The sequence below is a fragment of the Pristiophorus japonicus genome, chromosome 9 (genome assembly GCF_044704955.1).
Source record: "Pristiophorus japonicus isolate sPriJap1 chromosome 9, sPriJap1.hap1, whole genome shotgun sequence".
Classification (NCBI taxonomy): Eukaryota; Metazoa; Chordata; class Chondrichthyes; family Pristiophoridae; genus Pristiophorus; species Pristiophorus japonicus.
Window position 1 is genome coordinate 128,326,857 of NC_091985.1, and position 20,859 is coordinate 128,347,715.

The following is a 20,859-nucleotide window of genomic DNA, read 5'->3' on the forward strand; positions in this document are numbered from 1 at the left end:
TAGGAAACGCATCAGTCAATTTGCACACAGCAAGCTCCCACAAACAGCAATGAGATAAATGACCAGATAATCTTATTTTAGTGATGTTGACTGAGGGATAAATATCAGCCAGGACCCTGGGAGAACTCCTCTGCTCCTCATTTAACGTGGAGCGCTGCTAAATCTGGGGCCACTGCTGACCTCATCTGATATCCATACATCTGCACCTCCAGCAGAGTCACTGGATCGTACCCAGCTGTTTACCTTTTACACACAAAGAATCATTGCTTGGATATTTGATCCATATTGTTTTGTACTACACCACATGGCATACTTACTTGTCAGGTCAAATTAAAGGAGCCATATTTAAAATGAAAACATTTCTGTTCAGCTATATCTGTTTGGCTGGACTTTTTTTTAAGTTACTCTTTTCATTCTGCTAATTTATAACATGAATCGAAAACTAGGGGCCATAAATGCAAGGTAGTTACTAATAAATCCAATGGGGAAAGAAGGAGAAATTTTTTTTACTCAGAGAGTGGTTAGAGTGGGTCTTTACTTGTTGGAGTTCAGAAGGATGAGGGGTGATCTTACAGAAACATTTAAAATAATGAAAGCGATAGACAAGATAGAGGCAGAGAGGTTGTTTCCACTGGTCGGGGAGACTAGAACTAGGGGGCACAGCCTCAAAATACGGGGGAGCCAATTTAAAACCGAGTTGAGAAGGAATTTCTTCTCCCAGAGGGTTGTGAATCTGTGGAATTCTCTGCCCAAGGAAGCAGTTGAGGCTAGCTCATTGAATGTATTCCAGTCACAGATAGATAGATTTTTAACCAATAAGGGAATTAAGGGTTACGGGGAGCGGGCGGGTAAATGAAGCTGAGTCCACGGCCAGATCAGCCATGATCTTGTTGAATGGCGGAGCAGGCTCGAGGGGCTAGATGGCCTACTCCTGTTCCTAATTCTTATGTTCTTATGAATGTGGAACTTGCTACCACAGGAAGTGGTTGAGGCAAATAGCTTAGATGCTTTAAAAGGGAAACTAGACGAGTACACGAGAGAAAAGGGAATAGAAAGATACGCTGAAAGGCTGAAATGAGGTCGATGGAATGGGAGGAGACTCGTGTGGAGTATAAACACCTGCACAGACTAGTTGGGCCGAATGGCCTGTTTCTGTGCTGTATATTCGATGTATTTCTATGTAACTTATTATAGGCATTTTATCCCTTTTGTGTAGGACTCTTTTCCTTCTGCTAATTTATAACACGAATCGAAAACTAGGGGCCTTAAATGCAAGATAGTTACTAATAAATCCAATGGGGAAAGAAGAACAGCCAGTTGCTATTATGGCATTCAGCCAACTGGAGCCTTCTATTTAACGATGCAGCAACAATCCTTTGGATGGATTCTGATGTCCAATATTGAGGAATTTATTCTAAAGGGATTAACGCTGCCACTAAAATAGTAGAGAGAATTTCAGACAACACACAGAACAACTGATACACTCGTGGCGCACTGCGACATTGCGGAGCCAGTGGCCCTGAAATTCTGCTGGGGTTCTCCTGGTCTCAGCCCGTAACTTCGAGGAGAACCCAATGGAAACCCCAAAGAAATAGTGCGAACAGGCATTTATTGTTTCCTTGGAGAGTTCACCAGTCTGCTGCCGAGACTGGGTCCAATGCAGCTCATCAGTCTGCCCTGCCCAAAATTGTCCAGCTCGGGTATGGAGTTGGTCCGCAGGGAAGGTGGAAGTGAACAGAAGCGGGAGCGGCCGAGGGTGAGCAGGGAACAGTCCCACAGAATTGTTGTGGGGCCAGGAAAGGAGCACTCCTGTTCTTCTTGGCTCCACACCAAGGCAAATTAAAACTGAAAAACTTACCTGCTGTTTGGCAGCCTCCAGCGGTCTCTTTAAGAATTGCTGGTTAAGGCGTTGTAGATCCAAAGAGAATGAGCAGAGCATGTGTGGCCCAGTTATTGCCCAATTTGGTATCAGGGTCCTGAAACAGCCATTTGGCCCCTGATTGGCATATTCAAGGGGTCTAATGCCTGACTTACGCTGGCACCCCGAGCACTATGTCATCACCGGCTGCCATTTTGAGATTGTGTTAGGGAAATTGATGGGATTGAAGGCCGATAAATCCCCGGGGCCTGATAATCTGCATCCCAGAGTACTTAAGGAAGTGGCCCTAGAAATAGTGGATGCATTGGTGATCATTTTCCAACAGTCTATCGACTGTGGATCAGTTCCTGTGGACTGGGGAGTAGCTAATGTAACACCACTTTTTTAAAAAGGAGAGAGAGAGAAAATCGGGAACTATAGACCGGTTAGCCTGACATCGGTAGTGGGGAAAATGTTGGAATCAATTATTAAAGATGAAATAGCGCATTTGGAAAGCAGCGGCAGGATCGGTCCAAGTCAGCATGAAAGGGAAATCATGCTTGACAAATCTTCTAGGATTTTTTGAAGATGTAACTAGTAGAGTGGACAAGGGAGAACCAATGGATGAGGTGTATTTGGACTTTTAAAAGGCTTTTGACAAGGTTCCACCCGAGATTAGTGTGCAAAATTAAAGCACATGGTGTTGAGGATAATGTACTGACGTGGACAGAGAACTGGTTGGCAGACAGGAAGCAGAGAGTCGGGATAAACGGGTCCTTTTCAGAATGGTAGGCAGTGACTAGTTTGGTGCTGCAGGGCTCAGTGCTGGGACCCCAGCTATTTACAATATACATTAATGATTTAGATGAAGGAATTGAGTGTAATATCTCCAAGTTTGCAGATGACACTAAGCTGGGTGGCGGTGTGAGCTGTGAGGAAGATGCTAAAAGGATGCAGGGTGACTTGGACAGGTTAGGTGAGTGGACAAATGCATGGCAGATGCAGTATAATGTGAATAAATGTGAAGTTATCCACTTTGGGGGCAAAAACACGAAGGCAGAATATTATCTGAATGGCGGCAGATTAGGAAAAGGGGAGGTGCAATGAGACCTGGGTGTCATGGATAATCAGTCATTGAAAATTGGCATGCAGGCGGTGAAGAAGGCAAATGGTATGTTGGCCTTCATAGCTAGGGGATTTGAGTATAGGAGCAGTGAGGTCTTACTGCAGTTGTACAGGGCCTTGGTGAGGCCTCACCTGGAATATTGTGTTCAGTTTTGGTCTCCTAATCTGAGGAAGGACGTTCTTGTTATTGAGGGAGTGCAGCGAAGGTTCACCAGACTGATTCCCGCGATGGCAGGATTAACATATGAGGAGAGACTGGATCGACTGGGCCTGTATTCACTGGAGTTTAGAAGGATGAGAGGGGATCTCATAGAAACATATAAAATTCTGACGGGACTGGACAGGTTAGATGCAGGAAGAATGTTCCCGATGTTGGGGAAGTCCAGAACCAGGGGACACAGTCTAAGAATAAGGGGTAAACCATTTAGGACTGAGATGAGGAGAAACGTCGTCACTCAGAGAGTTGTTAACCTGTGGAATTCCCTACCGCAGAGAGTTATTGATGCCAGTTCATTGGATATATTCAAGAGGGAGTTAGATATGGCCCTTACGGCTAAAGGGATAAAGGTGTATGGAGAGAAAGCAGGAAAGGGGTACTGAGGTGAATGATCAGCCATGATCTTATTGAATGGTGGTGCAGGCTCGAAGGGCCGAATGGGCTACTCCTGCACCTACTTTCTATGTTTCTATGCATCTGGAAATTGTCTGGAGTTGTTCTCCTCAGAGCAGAGTAGATTAAGGGGAGATTTGATAAGAGGTGTTTAAAATCCTGAATGGTGTTGATAAGAGTAAATAAGGAGAAACTGGTTCCAGTGGCAAACGGGTCGGTAACCAGAGGACACAGATTTAAGGTGATTGGCAAAAAAAAACAGTGGCGACATGAGGAAAAAACTTTTATGCAGAGAGTTGTTGTGATCGGGAACGCATGGACTGAAAGGGTGGTGTAAGCAGGTACAATCGTAACTTTCAAAAGAGAATTGGATAAATATTTGAAGGGAAATTATTTACAGGGCTATGGGGAAAGAGCAAGGGAGTGGGATTAATCGGATAGCTCGACCAACTGTGTTCTATCATTCTATGATTTTAAGAAATTGGTCCACCCAGCCCACCCCTCCATGTGCAGTGTCCAAGCAGAATTTCCCTCCCAGATTGTTTGAGCCACAAAATAGAAGGATGCAGGAAAGGGATGATTAAAAGATTTATGTGTTCTGTATCGCTGGCAGTTGATAAGCAACTGCAAGCTGCTTATAACCTAGAAGACTGGTGATTTTTTTTATTTAAAGAGGATCTTTGAAGCACAAAAGAGAGACTAAACATAGACATTACTGACCTGCTCACAGATCACCAGTGTTGCCCAATCACTACCATGATAAATACATATTTGGGAATATTCGCTAACAGTTCCCAGGATTTGGCTTTGAGCATTTGGCCCTCAGTGAGCTTTATATTAGTTTCTGTATCATGCAGTGGTTGTAAAATTCAAGTAGCAGCATTGTGAAATGTTAGCGGGCTAGTGGACAGGGCAAGACTTGAAAAGGCCACCTAGTGAATGAGCTTAATCAAGTGCAGCCATGCATTCAATTGGATCCTTTACAGCAACATCTGCATTCTGCGCTTGGCTGGCCACCATGTAGAGTGGAAGCAACCGTTTATCATTTACATCTTATTAATTCTTCTTAATAATCTAAATATAATATAAACCTAAATCTCTGTATGCTTGCTAAGTCATCACAGGAAGCTTTTTAATTAAGAAATATGAAGCTGGTCCATTTGCCATCGCGGTCCCAGTATAACATTTCGCCAGACAAATTGGCAAACTTCAAACACTCACCAGCTTATTTTTACATTTTCTTTTAAAATATAGGTTTGGCAAATTTTCTGTTTGGCGCTATTCTAGCACAATTTTCAGCATGCTTGTTAATTGAACTAGTTTATTTTAAACAAGTTGACCACTTTAAGTTAAACTCTGAAACAGGATGAAAAACGCTTTATTTTACAAGTTCAGCCATTCTTTGCTGCCAGTGATGCAATTGTAAATGAGAGTGCTCACATGAATTTTAGCATCAGTACATTAACCAGCGCACTATAAATAACGCCACATTTCATTCCCAAGGGGCTATATTTTTTCTTTGAATAACCTGAGTGAAAAGTAAGATGTTTTTAAGGTGACGGTCCTGTGTTTTCCATTCTTGCCTTTTTTCTGTTAAAATTGGTGATCGGAAAAAGGAAATATAGCTAAGTACTTTGGAATTTGAATAGAAAACCTGAAGAAAATTAGCAATAATACAACATTGAACAATGGCTCACATATCCCTCCCCCCTCAAAGAAAATGAGGCTGATGATTTTCAGAGATAAAATTAAATGAGTTCCATTTCAGCTCATGCACTAATTTCATTAGCAGCTGGCAGTTCTTTGTTCCGTGTGAATGGTGACCACAGCCCTTGCTATGCATCCTTGGGAAACACAACACCAAATACTGCTGCTTATTTTAGATGCTGACAGATTAAGCTGCTGCTCTCACACTAACATTAAAAGATTCAACGCACTTAGTACTGTACCTGTATGTTGGGATTTTGCCCATTGATATCTGCTTTGGACAGGTCAGGGAAGTTCTCCAGATCTAAGAGGAATGTTCTGGGACCATCTCTCTGAAAGGGTGTATGTGCATCCTCCTGCCGAGTCTGGGGCCTTGGAAAAGTCCTGTGTTCAGTCTGGTAAAGAGAAGAATCGACCTTCCCGTCAGGCTCTCTCACTGAGTCAGCGGTCCGAGCAGAATTGGAGGACAAGGATTTTCCCATGTTAACACTGTTCTGCAAATTGAATAAAAATCAGGGCAAATCATATTGAGTATAACAAATTCAAAAAGGCATATTAGCAGAAAGGCAAGTACTCTGAGGTTTTGTATTGTCACTTCCTAGAATATGTAAAGAATGCATTACCTGATCGGACGGTGGATATAAATTCAATAGTCGCCTTCAAAAGGGAATTAGATAAATACTTGAAGGAGAAAAAAATTGCAGGAATCTGGGGAAAGAGCGGGGAAGTGGGACTAACTGGATTGCTTTTCGAAAGAGCCAGTGCAGACCCAATGGGCCGAATGGCCTCCTTCTGTGCTGTACTAATCCTTGATTCTATTTACTAGATAATGTAAAGAAATTGGGCAGTGGTGCTGCAAGAGATTTTTTTGGACTATACAGTAGAGCAATCCCAACCTCAGCTGTGCTGTTATTGAGGTGGGAAGGGGAGTGTTGTGGGGTGGGGTGCACATAAATCAGGTGCCTTCCCATGGGCAAGGGAGACAACAAGTAGCAGAGTCATTGACTTACGCCTCTTGTCAATCTCTGGCAGCTGGCTCAGCTGAGCCATTGGTGGAGACTGAGGAGTAGGTTGGCCACTTAGGGGTCGAAATTGGCTATTGCCCCGGTTGGGGACGGTAACCTCTCCGGGGCTGGACATTCTGCGCCCGGCGCAGAAGTCCCGCCCCGGAAGTGAAATTCGGGTTACCGCTCCTCACAGGAAATGGAGCGCAATGTCACGTGCTCCACTTCCTTTCGGGGCGAGATCAGGAACGCTACTCAGGCGCAGTAGTGCTGATGTGTTTCAACGCCCCTCCACTTCCGTTAAACGGGAGATACGCTGCGAGCTCTGCAGGCCCTTTGATGGCCTCCACTGGGCCACGAGGGCTAAGGGGTGCCGTGACACCATGGCACAGCGGCCCAACCAGTAAGTCGGAAGAAAAAGAAATGGCGACACGCGGCGCAGTGCACCGCCCCTTTAACTTTTGCCCCGCAATGGGTGTGCAGCTCGGTTCGCGACCTGCAAGGCTGGTGCGGGCGCAAGGCTGGTGCGGGCAATTTCCGCTGCAGGTCAGCAATCCGGGACGCTCGCTAATGGATCTGTGGCGCGCGACGCTAATGCATCCATGCCTCTGCTAACACTCGTGCAATTTCGCGGGAGCCGGTAGCCCCCCCCACCGGAGGCGCTACCGGGAGGCGCACAACAGGGGAATTTCAGCCCCTTAGTCTCCTATCCACAGGAGGCGCAAGGTACAGTGTGAGCTGTATGGGAAGAAAATAAATAGGTAAAGCGCCAAAAATTACATGGAGCCGGCGTTCAATAAATATATTACTAATAGACAGCTGGCAGGGAGTTACAAGGCAATAGTTCAATCGCAAAGTTCTTATGATACCATAAAGCATCAGATCAAAGCTTTGAAAATCAGCAGAAAGTCACGATTCAATTACTGCCAGAGATTTGTTATTCCTTATGATGTACAGTTTAGTTTTTAAAAAATGACATTTGTTTTTAACTCTACTTAACGTCAAACAGCAAGTGAGCACAACAAAAGCGAAATGCTAGTATTATTGATGTTGGTGACAGGCTATTGCAGATGTTAATGATGCAAGAGCTGAAGGAACAGGATGTGACAGGCTCTATATTGTAGTATACGGCATATCGCTGGTAGCAGGTATCAGGAAATCAAACACTGTATGTTATTTGATTAAATAGCACAGTGAATTATTCCTCTCTGCCTACCCCAAGAGTACCGAGGCTAATGTCATGCCCCACTGGTTTTTAATGACAGTTTAGTAAAATGGATCATTCTTTATACACAGCAAAAAATATATATCAAGGCTCCTTCTGTTGAAGTTTTACAATTTCCTCTGTTTGAGGTCCATTTTGACCTGGTGAAAAAGATATACTGAAACATGCGGCACAGACCATAGCAGTATTGGTCATGAACTACTGTGGTATCTGTATTCATCTTAAAGATTCAAAGAGGAGGGCGGCAGCATGTACAGATAGGATGTGGTTACTAGATGTTCTATTTTCTCCTTTAGTCAGGATTCCATTATTTTTCCGCTGACTGGTCTATAATTCCCTGGACATGTTCTATCCCCCTTCTTAAATATAGGTATTATGTTAGCTATCTGCTGGTACTACACCTTTTTCCAACAAATTATTAAATATGTGTCGTAATGCCTCTGCTATCTCTTCCCTAGATTATTTTAAAATGCATGAATGCAATCCATCTGGACCAGGGGTTTATCATCTTTGACTTTGATTAGTTTATTTAATATATTCCCTCTTTTTATTTTACCTGCATTTATCTCATTACTAATCTCATCATCCAATGTCATGTTCACCTGTTCTATCTCCCTGTTAAATACTGAAGCGAAATAATTATTTAATATTTCTGCCATCTATCGTTACCTATGGTATTATTCTGTCTATCCCTTAATGGCCTTATTCCCATCCCAACCTTCCTTTTTTATTGATGTGCCTGTAAAATATATTACTATTTTGTTTTATGTTCCTTGATAATTTAAATTTATAGTTCCTCTTTGCCTTCCGAATTGTTTTTTTGACTTCTCTCCTAATTTCTTCATATTCTCCCTTATCATGCATTCCCCTGCTGTCTATGTACTTAATGTATGTCTCTTTCCTTACCCTCAATTGATCCCTTATGGCTTTATTTATCTGTGGAATCTCATTATCGTTTGGTTTGTTTTTTCCTTTTAGGGGAATATATTGTTCCTGCACTCTGTTGAACACCATTTTAAATGTTTCCCATTGCTGTTCTACATCATTGTTTGCCAATATTGTTGCCTATTTTACTTTCCCAAGTTCTATTCTTAGCCCCTCAAAATCAGCTTTTCTCCAATCCGTTACTCTGGTTTTCGTCATACTTATGTCCTTCTCAATTATCATCTTAAAGCATATTATATTATGGTCACTATTGCCTAAATGTTCCCCTACTTTTACATCTCTTATCTGCTCTGGTTCATTTACGGGATGTGGGTGTCGCTGGCAACGCCAGAATTTATTGCCTATCCCTAATTGCCCTTGAGAAGGTGGTGCTGATCCGCCTTCTTGAAACGCTGGGCAACTGCTGGGCAACGACTATATAAACCGAGCCACCGGGACCTTGGAAGATATACTAGCCCTTAACTAATAGACAGGCTCATTCGTCTAGGCTTTCAGCTTTTACTTGTAGTCACGTGATTCTGGGATGAATTGCTTGCTGGTGCTGTGTTGCTCATGGTTACCATGTTATTGTCTGCAGCAGGCAAATACATGAACGCATGACGAGATAGTAAACCTACCAAGATAATATTTTTTTTACCCTGAGTGCTATGTATCAATGGGCCACACAGAAAACACTTTCTGGAAAATAGGATTGAAGTTGATACAAAATTTGCATTCCTAATTAATTTCTAAAAGAACCAGAGAAATGAGACAGATAACTAAAATGCTACTTTGGTAATTATGGAGTTAAAAACCGAGTGTTCTGTGTTTTCTCAGAACTGCCCCAATCCTTTAACACTTTAAACATGTTCCTCTGGGATATCATTTTATTGTGTTACTAAACACAAGTTTGAATTTCCAAGAGATGTGGGTCAGTGGTTCAAGCTTTTGTTATTGTTCTGTGTGTTCTGGGGTTTGCCGTATAGATTACAGCAAAGTTCCTTGCGCCCAGTAGGAGTGTTGCCACTGCCGCAAACCATGCCAACAGCCCATGGTAGATCACCGACCTCATGTAATGCAGCCTTTTAAACAATACACGGCAAGTATTTATCAACAACTTAATTAGCCACAGATTATCACAAAACAGCAAATGACTCATACATTTTCAAAGCACGCCCAACTTCAAACTTCCTCATTTGAAAAGAGACAATCAATTTCTATACAGGTATTTATTCACAAATATTTACATACACACAACAACAACAACTTGTATTTATATTGCGCCTTTAGCGTAGTAAAATATCCACAGGAGTTTCACAAGAGCGTTACAAAACAAAATTTGACACATAAGGTGATATTAGGACAGATGATCAAAAGCTTGGTCAAAGAGGTAGGTTTTAAGGAGCATCTTAAAGAAGGAGAGCGAGGTAGAGAGGCGGAGAGGTTTGACGGAGAGGGGATTCCAGAGCACAGAGTACACGAATCACTGAAGTTTAACATGCAGGTACAACAAGCAATTAAGAAAGCAAATGGTATATTGGCCTTTATTACAAAGAGATTGGAGTATAAGAGTAAAGAAGTCTTACTGCAATTATATTGGGGCTTGGTGAGACCACACCTGGTGTGCAAAATGACCTGCGCAGGCCGATCATTAGCTGTTGCCGCTGGAAAAGATACCGTGTATGCACAGCCACGCAGTAAATTTAAAGTGATGGCGCACAACAATAAAATTAGAGGGAACATTGCATATACACACACACACACACACACATACATATACATGCACACATATACACACACATTTATACACACATATACATTATATATAGATGTGTGTGTGTGTGTGTGTGTGTGTGTGTGTGTGTGTACCTGTGCTATATCTGGCCTGGGCGTACTTGGTACTGATACCAGGTAGCTGAAATGGGAAGTGTTCTATTCCCCAGCATGAACATCTTTCACCTTGATGAACAAAAACATTAAATATATATATTTATAATGCAGAAGCTGTATATCTGAAACAAAAGCAGAAAGCGCGGGAAACACTCAGTAGGTCAGGCTGCATCTATGGAGAGGACAGCAGTGGATGTTTTGGGAATAGGCCCTTTCTCAGGACAGCAGTGTGCCTCTCTAACCAGCCGCATCTCTTTCCCTTTGCAAATTGTTCCAGCTGCGCTCTCTGGTCTCCCTACCTGCCCAGTGGAAGTCTGGCAAACTCTTCACATGTCTGTTCTCGTGTTACTCTGAGAACCAGCTGCTGGGACAGGAGGTAAGGGAACTTTTGGCCTCCGTCATAGTTCTGGCCTCAATGCTGCTCTGTAAAGCAGCTGGCGGGGCATCCATCTGCCTAAGGCAAATAATGATGTGCTACATTCCAAACCTTCTCCCCAGGTATGCATGTTTCCGCTCATGACTGGCTGAGAATTTGTAAAACTTATCACTACACCGCTGATCAAAATACATTTTCCTATTCCAATCATTAACAATTTTTCTTCTACAAATGATAAAATTGATAAGACTTTTTGTCTTACAATCTACAATGCTTTCTGTACAATTACTAGAGTTTTCTGAAATGAAGGAGCATAGTTGGGAGCGTCAGCCTTTGCCGTTTTAAAATGAAAAGTATATTTTTAACATTGAAATTCACTGCACAGAAGGAGGCCATTCAGCCCGACATGCTTGTGCTGGCTGTTTGAAATATCAGTCATGCTCAGTCTCACATCTCCGCTTTTTGTCCATAATCCTGTAAGTTCATCATCCTCAAGTAGCTGTCAACTCCCTTTTAAAATTATTTATGGAATCATCCATGTGTAAAGTTAAAGCAAAACCTTTTAGTAAACGGTCACTGGTTTTTAATGGCAATTTAGTAAAAGGGATCATTCTTTATACACAGCGGAAAATATATCTCAAGGCTCCTTTTATTGAAGTTTTACAATTTCCTCTGCTTGAGGTCCATTTTGACCTGGTGAAAAAGATATACTGAAACACGCAGCACAGATCACAGCAGGGGAGATTCCATTGGTCATGAACTACTGTGGTATCTGTATTCATCTTAAAGATTCAAAGAGGAGGGTGGCAGCATGTACAGATAGGATATGGGCTGACGTCCACACCTCCTTACCAGGCTAACTTACTGTCTGTTGTGTCGCTCCAGAGGTGAAGCACTTCCCCGTAGGGAAGGGACAATTCGGAGAGCAGGTCACACCCCTTTCAATCCTGCATGATATAACCACGGACTTGTAAACTGGTTAAGAGAGGGAGCTGAATGGACAGAATTTCAAAAAAACATTATGGGCCATCATAGAATGGTTACAGCACAGAAGGAGGCCATTCAGCCCGTCGAGCCTGTGCCAGAGGAGGGGAAATTTATTCAATATACTAATTGTAATGAAATTGCAAATGAGTTAATAAAGAATGCATTTACAATCTCGCTACAGATCGCAAATAGGAAACCTCCCACTTATAATTTTAGGTTCCAAGATTTGTCTCTGTTTGGGCACACTTTCAGAATCCTGTACCGCTTTAGAGATCTTTCCGAGCTATAGCTCAGGCAAAGTCTCTCAACCAAGCGAATTCCCTCTGACATTGTAACGTTATATTAGCTAAAAGGAGTTAAGACAACTGGCAAATAGGAGACATTAAATTAGTCCAAACATTCAATTGGTCAGCCCTTTGAAAACAATTAAAAAAATACAATTCCAGGAAGCTCAATCTGTATCTAAAAATTTCAAGCAGTATTGTAAGCCACATGGAATCTCTATTTGCAGTGGTACAGCTTTCTCCACAACTCTCGTCAAGGCGGCATGATATTTGAGCTCGTGAGTACATTCAATAGACACCACAACCTCGAATTGGCACAAAACTCATTTAGAAGTATTTGATCAACATGGTCTTTTCGAGCACATGTCATCAGATTCCTTTTAGAACCAGTGCTTAATGTAACTCTATTCCTGGATGTTTCCGTTTGTGAGACCAGAACTAGGGGCCATGAATATACGATAGTCACCAATAAATCAAATAGGGAATTCAGGAGAAACTTCTGTACCCAGGGAGTGGTGAGAATGTGGAACTCACTATCGCAGGGAGTAATTGAAACAAATGGTATAGATGCATTTAAGGGGAAGCTAGATAAACACATAAGGAAGAAGGGAATATAAGGTTATGTTGATGTCGTAAGGTGGCTCGTGGGCAGCATATACACCGGCATGGATCTGTTGGGCTGAATGGCATGTTTCTGTGCGATAAATACTATATAATACTATATAATGCTACATAATTTGGGATCCAAGATGAACTGCTTACCTAAAATGTTTATGAATACCCCACTCTCATATTTACCTGCCCAGTTTCTCACAATCACAATTTACTGGGTTTTCTTGAATATTAAATTTAGATTTAATAATCAGATTTAAAATAGATTTAAAAACATTGACAAAAGATCCAGAGGGGAGATGAGGAGAAATGTTTTCACTCAGAGAGTTGTCGGGGTCTGGAACGCACCACCTGAAAAGTGCCGTTTTTTGGATGAGAAGTTAAACCGAGGCCCCGTCTGCTCTCTCAGATGGAAGTAAAGGATCCCATAGCACTATTTCGAAGACGAGCAGGGGAGTTACCCCGGTGTCCTGGCCAATATTTATCCCTCAATCAACGTAACAGAAAAAACAGATTATCTGGTCATTATCACATTGCTGTTTGTGGGAGCTTGCTGTGCGCAAACTGGCTGCTGCGTTTCCTACATTACAACAGTGACTACACTCCAAAAGTACTTCATTGGCTGTAAAGTGCTTTGAGACGTCTGGTGGTCGTGAAAGGTGCTATATAAATCCAAGTCTTTCTTTTTCTTTCTGTGCTGTAAGTTTCTGGATACAAGTTTGTTGCTTTTGTTTCTGTGCTAATTAATGCCTTATGCTGATATAAAACAAATAGTAGAAAAAAGGATAAAAGCACAATGAATGTTGACGCGGCAGAAATTCTTCCCCGGGAAAAAAGCAACCCCTTTTTGCTAAGGACGTTCTCACTTTCATTCCCGGCAGGATTGCAAACCTCGAGAGATTGCATTCTCTCAGCAATTGCTGCGGACCTGTGCAAATGTCAATGGCTCGCAAATCTTCCCGAGGACAACCACAGGAAAAGGCAGCTGCGGAATCTCTCCGACAGTGCAGCAATTCTCATTAAAGGTTTTCCTCGGCTCTTCACGAGTACAATCCTCATTTCTTTTAATGTTGGAGAAAGACCGGCTCATTATACTCCAGCTAGTAAATACACACTTTATGCCTATAATTGTAAAGCTATATATTATTAGTGATGGGACAGGGGATTGGGGAGGGGGTGGTGGAACTTGGCAGTACAATAGGCTAACACAGTGCTGCTTCCAATCTGGGGCCTCTCCTCTCTCCCTCTTTCCTGGCTGTAAGGGTCCTTTGTGAAGTTTATTTGGGCACAGGCTCACAGGACAAAACTGCCCGCAGTTCAGCACTAATTGCCACTAAATTAGTCATCTCATTCAGGCTGGGGGGCATAAAATTGGCTGGTATGCAAAATGCTAAATTCACACTGTTACAGGTTGGGATTTAAAAAAAAGTACTGCAGGGACAGGACAAAAGGAGCTTTAGTTGGCGTCAAACCTATGCTGACCTGGGATCCATTGATGCGCGCTGTGTGTTCCCAACACCAACACCCTTCACCTTGATATTATGTATGTATTTATATAAATTAATGTATATATTATATTTGTTTCATATTTCATAGGATAATACAGCACTGAAGAAGGCTATTTCAGCCATTGTCCCTGTGCCGGAGGGCAGTGGAGAATGAAAAATAAAGAAAAGAAAGACTTGCATTTATATAGCACCTTTCACGACCTCAGGATGTCCCAAAGCACTTTACTACCAATGAAGTACTTTAGAAGTGTAGTCACCGTTGTAATGTAGGAAACGAGGCAGCCAATTCGCGCACAGCAAGCTGCAACATATAGCAATGTGACAATGACCAGATAATCTTATTTTAGTGATGTTGATTGTGGGATAAATATTGGCCAGGACACCGGGGATAACTTTCCTTCGAAATAGTGCCATGGGATCGTTTACATCCATTATCAATCCCGCTATCTCTTGTGTACATTTTATTTCTTGACTGAAAGTTCCTTCGTACAGGAGCCCCACAATCAGCAACTCACAGGCTCATATTATGTGTACATTGGTGGTTCATGGTGTAAAGGAAAAAATGTGGCCATCAGGTTTAAAAGGTCATGTGTGGTTGAGATATCAGCTGTAAATCCCTTTAATGATAATGGCCAACTGTTCAGATTAACTGGAAAGAGTGGCGCATGGTGACAACAGGGAGTGAGATTTTCACATGGGCATCATACCATTGAATGGGAATGAAGGCAACATAATGTACATAAAATGTTATTTTACTTCTTTCAATGATGAATTACTCAACTCTTCTTCCCCCCCCCCGCCCAAACCCCCATGTTTCCCTCTTCTCCTGAAGCAGCAACTTTTGCATGGGTACAGTTTCACCTGCCGGTGATCCTGATTCCTATTCCAATTTGCCATTGTCATGTGTCAACAGGCTATTTTGACTGTGGTGTGTGGGGAGGGAGGAATGGGAGTGGGAGAATGGGAATGAGGGTGGGGGGAATTGGGTGGGGGGAATGGGGGTGGGAGGAATGGAGGTGGAGGGAATGGGGGTGGGGGGGAATGGGGGTGGGGGGAATGGAGGTGGGGGGAATGGGGGTGGGGGGAATGGAGGTGGGGGGAATGGGGGTGGGGGGAATGGAATGGAGGTGGGGAATGGGGGTGGGGGAATGGGGGTGGGGGGAATGGAGGTGGGGGGGAATGGAGGTGGGGGGGAATGGAGGTGGGGGGAATGGGGGTGGGGGAATGGGGGTGGGGGGAATGGAGGTGGGGAAATGGGTGTGTGGGGGGAATGGGGTTGGGGGGAATGGAGGTGGGGAAATGGGGGTGGGGGAATGGGGGCGGGGGTAATGGGGGTGGGGGAATGGAATGGAGGTGGGGGATTGGGGGGGGGAATGGAGGTGGGGGGAATGGATGTGGGGAGAACGGAGGTGGGAAGAATGGGGTGGGGGAACAGGGGTGGGGGAATGGAAATGGGGTGGAGGAATAGGGGTGTGGGAATGGGAATGGGGGTGGGAGGAATGGGGGTGTGGGAATGGGAATGGGGGTGGGGAGAATGGGGGTGGGGGGAATGGGATGGGGGAATGGGGGGGGAATGGGGCTGGGAGGAATGGGGGTGAAGACACAGCAGGCAATCTTGATCAGTCTTCACTTGATATCTTTACCTGCACACTCTACAGCAACAGTCACGGGATGGTATTCAAGAGCAGGTATCCGCTCTAGCCCAGGAGCTAGCTCCGAAGCCAATTGTGATGTTCTCACTAATGACCCAGCTCGGACCAGCCAACTGACAGATTGAGCTGAACGTCCTGTCACTACCAGGCCACATAGTAAACTTACTCACTGAGCCATCAGGAACTCATAGTAAAGATATGTTTTAGTTACATAATAGTTACAGCACGGAAACAGGCCATTCGGCCTAACTGGTCGATGCCAGTGTTTATGCTCTACATGAACCTCCTCCCACACCTCTTCATCTAATCCTATCAGCATAACCTTCTATTCCTTTCTCCCTCATGTGCTTCCCCTTAAATGTATCTATGCTGGTTGACTCAACTACTCCTTGTGGTAACAAGTTCCACATTCTAACCATTCTCTGATGAAAGAAGTTTCTCCTAAATTCCCTACTGGATTTATTAGTGACTATCTTATATTTAGAGCGCTTAGTTTTGGACTCCCCTACATGTGGAAATATCTTCTCTACGTCTATCCTTGCAAACCCTTTCATAATCTTAATGGATTGCTGTATTTAGCCTCTGGTGTTAGCCAGCTCAGTAATGAATTAATTTGACATATTTCAGTGCTCAACTAAAGAATCCAAACTTTAGCTCAACTTCTTCAACCACCACAATAAAGGGCACCATAATAAATAAGAATATATTAAAAACCTTTGTTCCTCTTCTCAGTAGTCAGATATACATTCATCCCATTGAAATACCCACCCCCCCCCCCTGCCTTTCCTGGTGAGTTTCCAGTTGCAGCTGAGCCATAAGGAGGCCAGATGCTTCTTCCATGAAGGGAAGGATGGAAAAGTCAGCCCAGGCCTCTCGTTTGTGCCTTTTAGTCAATGGGTACCGAGTGGCAATGGCATGGGCCTGGGAGCAGGCCACCTTGCCTATCCTCTCAACCTTGAATGGAAAGAAAATATCAATGATCAAAAATAAGTGTTACATGAATTTTACTAACATTAGTATCCAAGGATGTCACCTTTTTGCGGGGAGAGGGCGTGTTGGGGAGAGGAAAATATTGCAGCAAATATATTATGGGCCAAAATAAATTTTGCTGCTTTGCAAAAATTCATAAGTACTTCAAATACTTCATGGGCTATGGTAGCATAATGGTAATGTTATTGGTCTCGTAGTAATGTTATTGGACGAGTAATCCAGAGGCCTGGACTACTAATCTGGAGATGAGAGTTCAAATCCCAACACAGCAGTTTGTGAATATGAATTCAATTAAATAAATCTGGAATAAAAAGCTAGTAGCTCTAATGGTGATCATGAAGCTATCACAGTGTCATTAAACACCCATCTGGTTTGTTAATGTCCTTTAGGGAAAGAAACCTGTCCTTATCTGTTCTGGCCTATATGTGACTCCAGACCCACAGAAATATGGTTGATTCTTAAGTGGCCGAGCAAGCTATTGTCAAAATCCTGGAACTCCCTCCATAACAGCACTGTGGGAGTACCTTCACCATGCAGACTGCAGTCATTCAAGAAGGCTTTCTCAGTAGCTGACAGGAGCTGACGACTTCTGGACGGACCACCGCCTAATCCGATCCATCATCAACATTAACATTGCCCCAAGGCAGAGGGGACAGCAGAAGCAGTTTCGCAAAAAAGTTAATGTCGGGGAATTTAGAGACCCAGCGAAGAGAGCCCTATACAGCCAGCGCCTCACAGCCAATCTGGCGTGCTGCCTTGATGACTCTGAGATGCTGAATGCCCATAGCGCTTGGTCTGCCCTCCAGACCTCCATAACCAGTGTCTGTGAAGAGACACTTGGTCACTCAACCAGAAAACACCAGGACTAGTTTGATGAAAATGATCAGGAGCTCAAAGAACTAATAGATTGCAAGCGCAAAGCATTTCTGAGCCTCAAGCAACAACCCATCTCAGGAGCTGCAAAACAACATTACAGAGGGCTCAAGGCTCAGGTCCAACAAAAAACCCGGGACCTAAAGAACAGGTGGTGGATGCAGAAAGCACAGGAGATACAACAACTGGCCGACAGCCACGATATGCGAGGATTCTTCGCTGCAGTCAAGGCCACCTACAGTCCAAACTCCCAAGGCCCCACCCCACTCCTGGCCAAGAACGGGGAAACACTCATCAAGGACACCAAGACTCTCAGGGCCCGATGGAAGGAGCACTTTGAAGATCTCTTCAATCGAGACTCTGCCTTTGACTCGAGTGTTCCTGATTCCATCCCGCAGCATGCGACCCGCCACCACCTCAGTGAAACTCCAATGTTGCATGAGGTAGGCAAAGCCATAAAACAGCTCATGAATAACAAGGCTACGGGTGCGGATGGAATCCCTGCTGAGGCACTAAAATATGGCGGAGAGGCGCTGTTGGCGTGGATACATGACCTCATCTCTCTCATCTGGAGGGAAGAGAGCATGCCGGGAGATCTCAGAGATGCAGTGAGTGATTGTGACCATTTTTTAAAAAGGGGACAAGTCCGACTGCGGCAACTATAGGGGAATCTCTCTGCTATCAGCCACTGGGAAAGTTGTCGCTAGAGTTCTCCTCAATCGTCTTCTCTCTGTGGCCGAGGAGCTCCTCCCGGAATCACAATGCGGATTTCGTCCCGGACGGGGCACAACAGACATGATCTTTGCAGCACGACAGTTGCAGGAAAAATGCAGGGAGCAGCGCCAGCCCTTATACATGGCCTTTTTCGATCTTACAAAGGCCTTTGACACTGTCAACCATGAGGGTCTATGGAGCATCCTCCTCCGTTTCGGATGCCCCCAAAAGTTTGTCAACATCCTTCGCCTGCTTCAAGCTGACATGCAGGCCGTGATCCTTACCAACGGATCCATTACAGACCCAATCCACGTCCGGACCGGGGTCAAATAGGGTGTGTCATCGCTCCAACCCTCTTCTCAATCTTCCTCGCCGCCATGCTCCACCTCACAATCAACAAGCTCCCCGCTGGAGTGGAACTAAACTACAGAACCAGTGGGAAGCTGTTTAACCTACGCCGCCTCCAGGCCAGTTCCAAGATCACCCCAACCTCTGTCATTGAGCTGCAGTATTCGGACGACGCCTGCATCTGCGCACATTCAGAGGCTGAACTCCAAGATATAGTCAATGTATTCACTGAGGCATATGAAAGCATGGGCCTTACGCTTAACATCCGTAATACAAAGGTCCTCCACCAGCCTGTCACCGCCGCTCAGCACTGCCCTCCAATCATCAAGATCCACGGTGCGGCCCTGGACAACGTGGACCATTTCCCATATCTCGGGAGCCTCTTATCAACAAAGGCAGACACTGATGCGGAGATTCAACATCGCCTCCAGTGCGCCAGTGCAGCCTTCGGCCGTCTGAGGAAAAGAGTGTTTGAAGACCAGGCCCTCAAATCTACCACCAAACTCATGGTCTATAGGACTGCAGTAATACCCGCCCTCCTGTATGGATCTGAGGCATGGACAATGTATAGAAGGCCCCTCAAGTCGCTGGAGATATATCACCAACGATGTTTCCGCAAGATTCTGCAAATCCTCTGGGAGGACAAGCGCACCAACATAAGTGTCCTCGACCAGGCTAACATCCCCAGTATTGAAGCACTGACCACACTCGATCAGCTTCACTGGGCAGGCCACATAGTACGCATGCCAGATACGAGACTCCCTAAGCAAATGCTTTATGCAGAGCTCCTTCATGGTAAATGAGCCAAAGGAGGACAGCGGAAACGTTATAAGGACACCCTCAAAGCCTCCCTGGTAAAGTGAGACATCACCACTGACACCTGGGAGACCCTGGCCGAAGACCGCCCGAGTTGGAGAAAGTAGAGCTTTTCGAGCTCTTCGAGTCCCAACACAAAGAGCATGAAGAGGCCAAGCGCAGGCAGCGGAAGGATCGCGTGGCAAACTAGCCCCATCGACCCCTTCCCTCGACAAATGTCTGTCCCACCTGTAACAGGGTCTGTGGCTCTCGTATCAGACTGTTCAGCCATCAAAGAACTCACTTTGAGAGTGGAAGCAAGTCTTCTTCGATTCCGAGGGACTGCCTATGATGATGGGAACACCCATACACCATGAATAAATGAGAAAAAAAAATACAATTGTGTTTTCTTTCTCCACAGTATTCCTACGGTTTCACGCCCCTGAACTTGGAATGAAAATCTCTGTGGAGGGAGAAAACCTGCCTATGTTTAAGAACAAAAGAAATAGGAAATAAGATGATCTTCCACCTCAACTCCACTTTCCTGCACTATCCCCATATCCCTTGATTCCCTTAATATCCAAAAATCTATCGATCTCTCTCTTGAATATACTCAACGACTGATGCTCCACAGCCCTCTGGGGTAGAGAAGTCCAAAGATTCATGACCCTCTGAGTGAAGAATTCCTCCTCATCTCAGTCCTAAATGACCGACCCCTTATTCTGAAATTATGACCCTAGTTCTAGACTACCCAGCCAGATAAACATCCTTCCTGCATCTACCCTTTCAAGCCCTCTAAGAATTTTATATTTTCAATGAGATCACCTCTCCTTATAAACTCTTAGAGAATATAGGCCTAGTCTACTCAATTTCTCCTCATAGACAATCCCCCCATCTCAGGAATCAGTCTGGTGAACCTTCGTTGCACTTCCTTTATGGCAAGTATATCCTTCCCTAGGTAAGGAGCCCAAAACTGTACACAATACTCCAGGTGTGATCTCACCAAGGCCCTATATAATTGCAGTAAGACATCTTTACTCTGATACTCAAATCCTTTTGTAATAAAGGCCAATATATTATTTACTTTCTTAATTGCTTGCTGTACCTGCATGTTAACGTTCAGTGATTCGTGTACAAGGACACCCAGGTCCCTCTGAACACCAACATTTCCCAATCTCTCACCATTTAAAAAACACTCTGCTTTTTTATTTTTCCTACCACAGTGGATAACTGCACATTTCTCCACATTATATTCTATTTGCCATGTTCTTGCCCACTCACTTAGCCTATCTATATCCCCTTGAAGCCTCTTTGCATCCTCCTCACAACTTACATTCCCATCTAGCTTTGTTTCATGAGGAAACTTGGATATATCAT

The 20,859-nt window shown here is 44.1% G+C and overlaps 1 protein-coding gene across 1 annotated transcript in view; it reads right to left on the reverse strand.

Moving 5' to 3' along the window:
• The window catches only part of ism1 (isthmin 1), a 93,997-nt gene that overhangs the window by 41,729 nt on the left and 31,409 nt on the right, over positions 1-20,859 (reverse strand). The window contains exon 2 of the mRNA XM_070888776.1: positions 5,543-5,794. Coding sequence (XP_070744877.1) covers positions 5,543-5,794 — 252 coding nt within the window. The remainder of the gene's footprint in view (positions 1-5,542; positions 5,795-20,859) is intronic.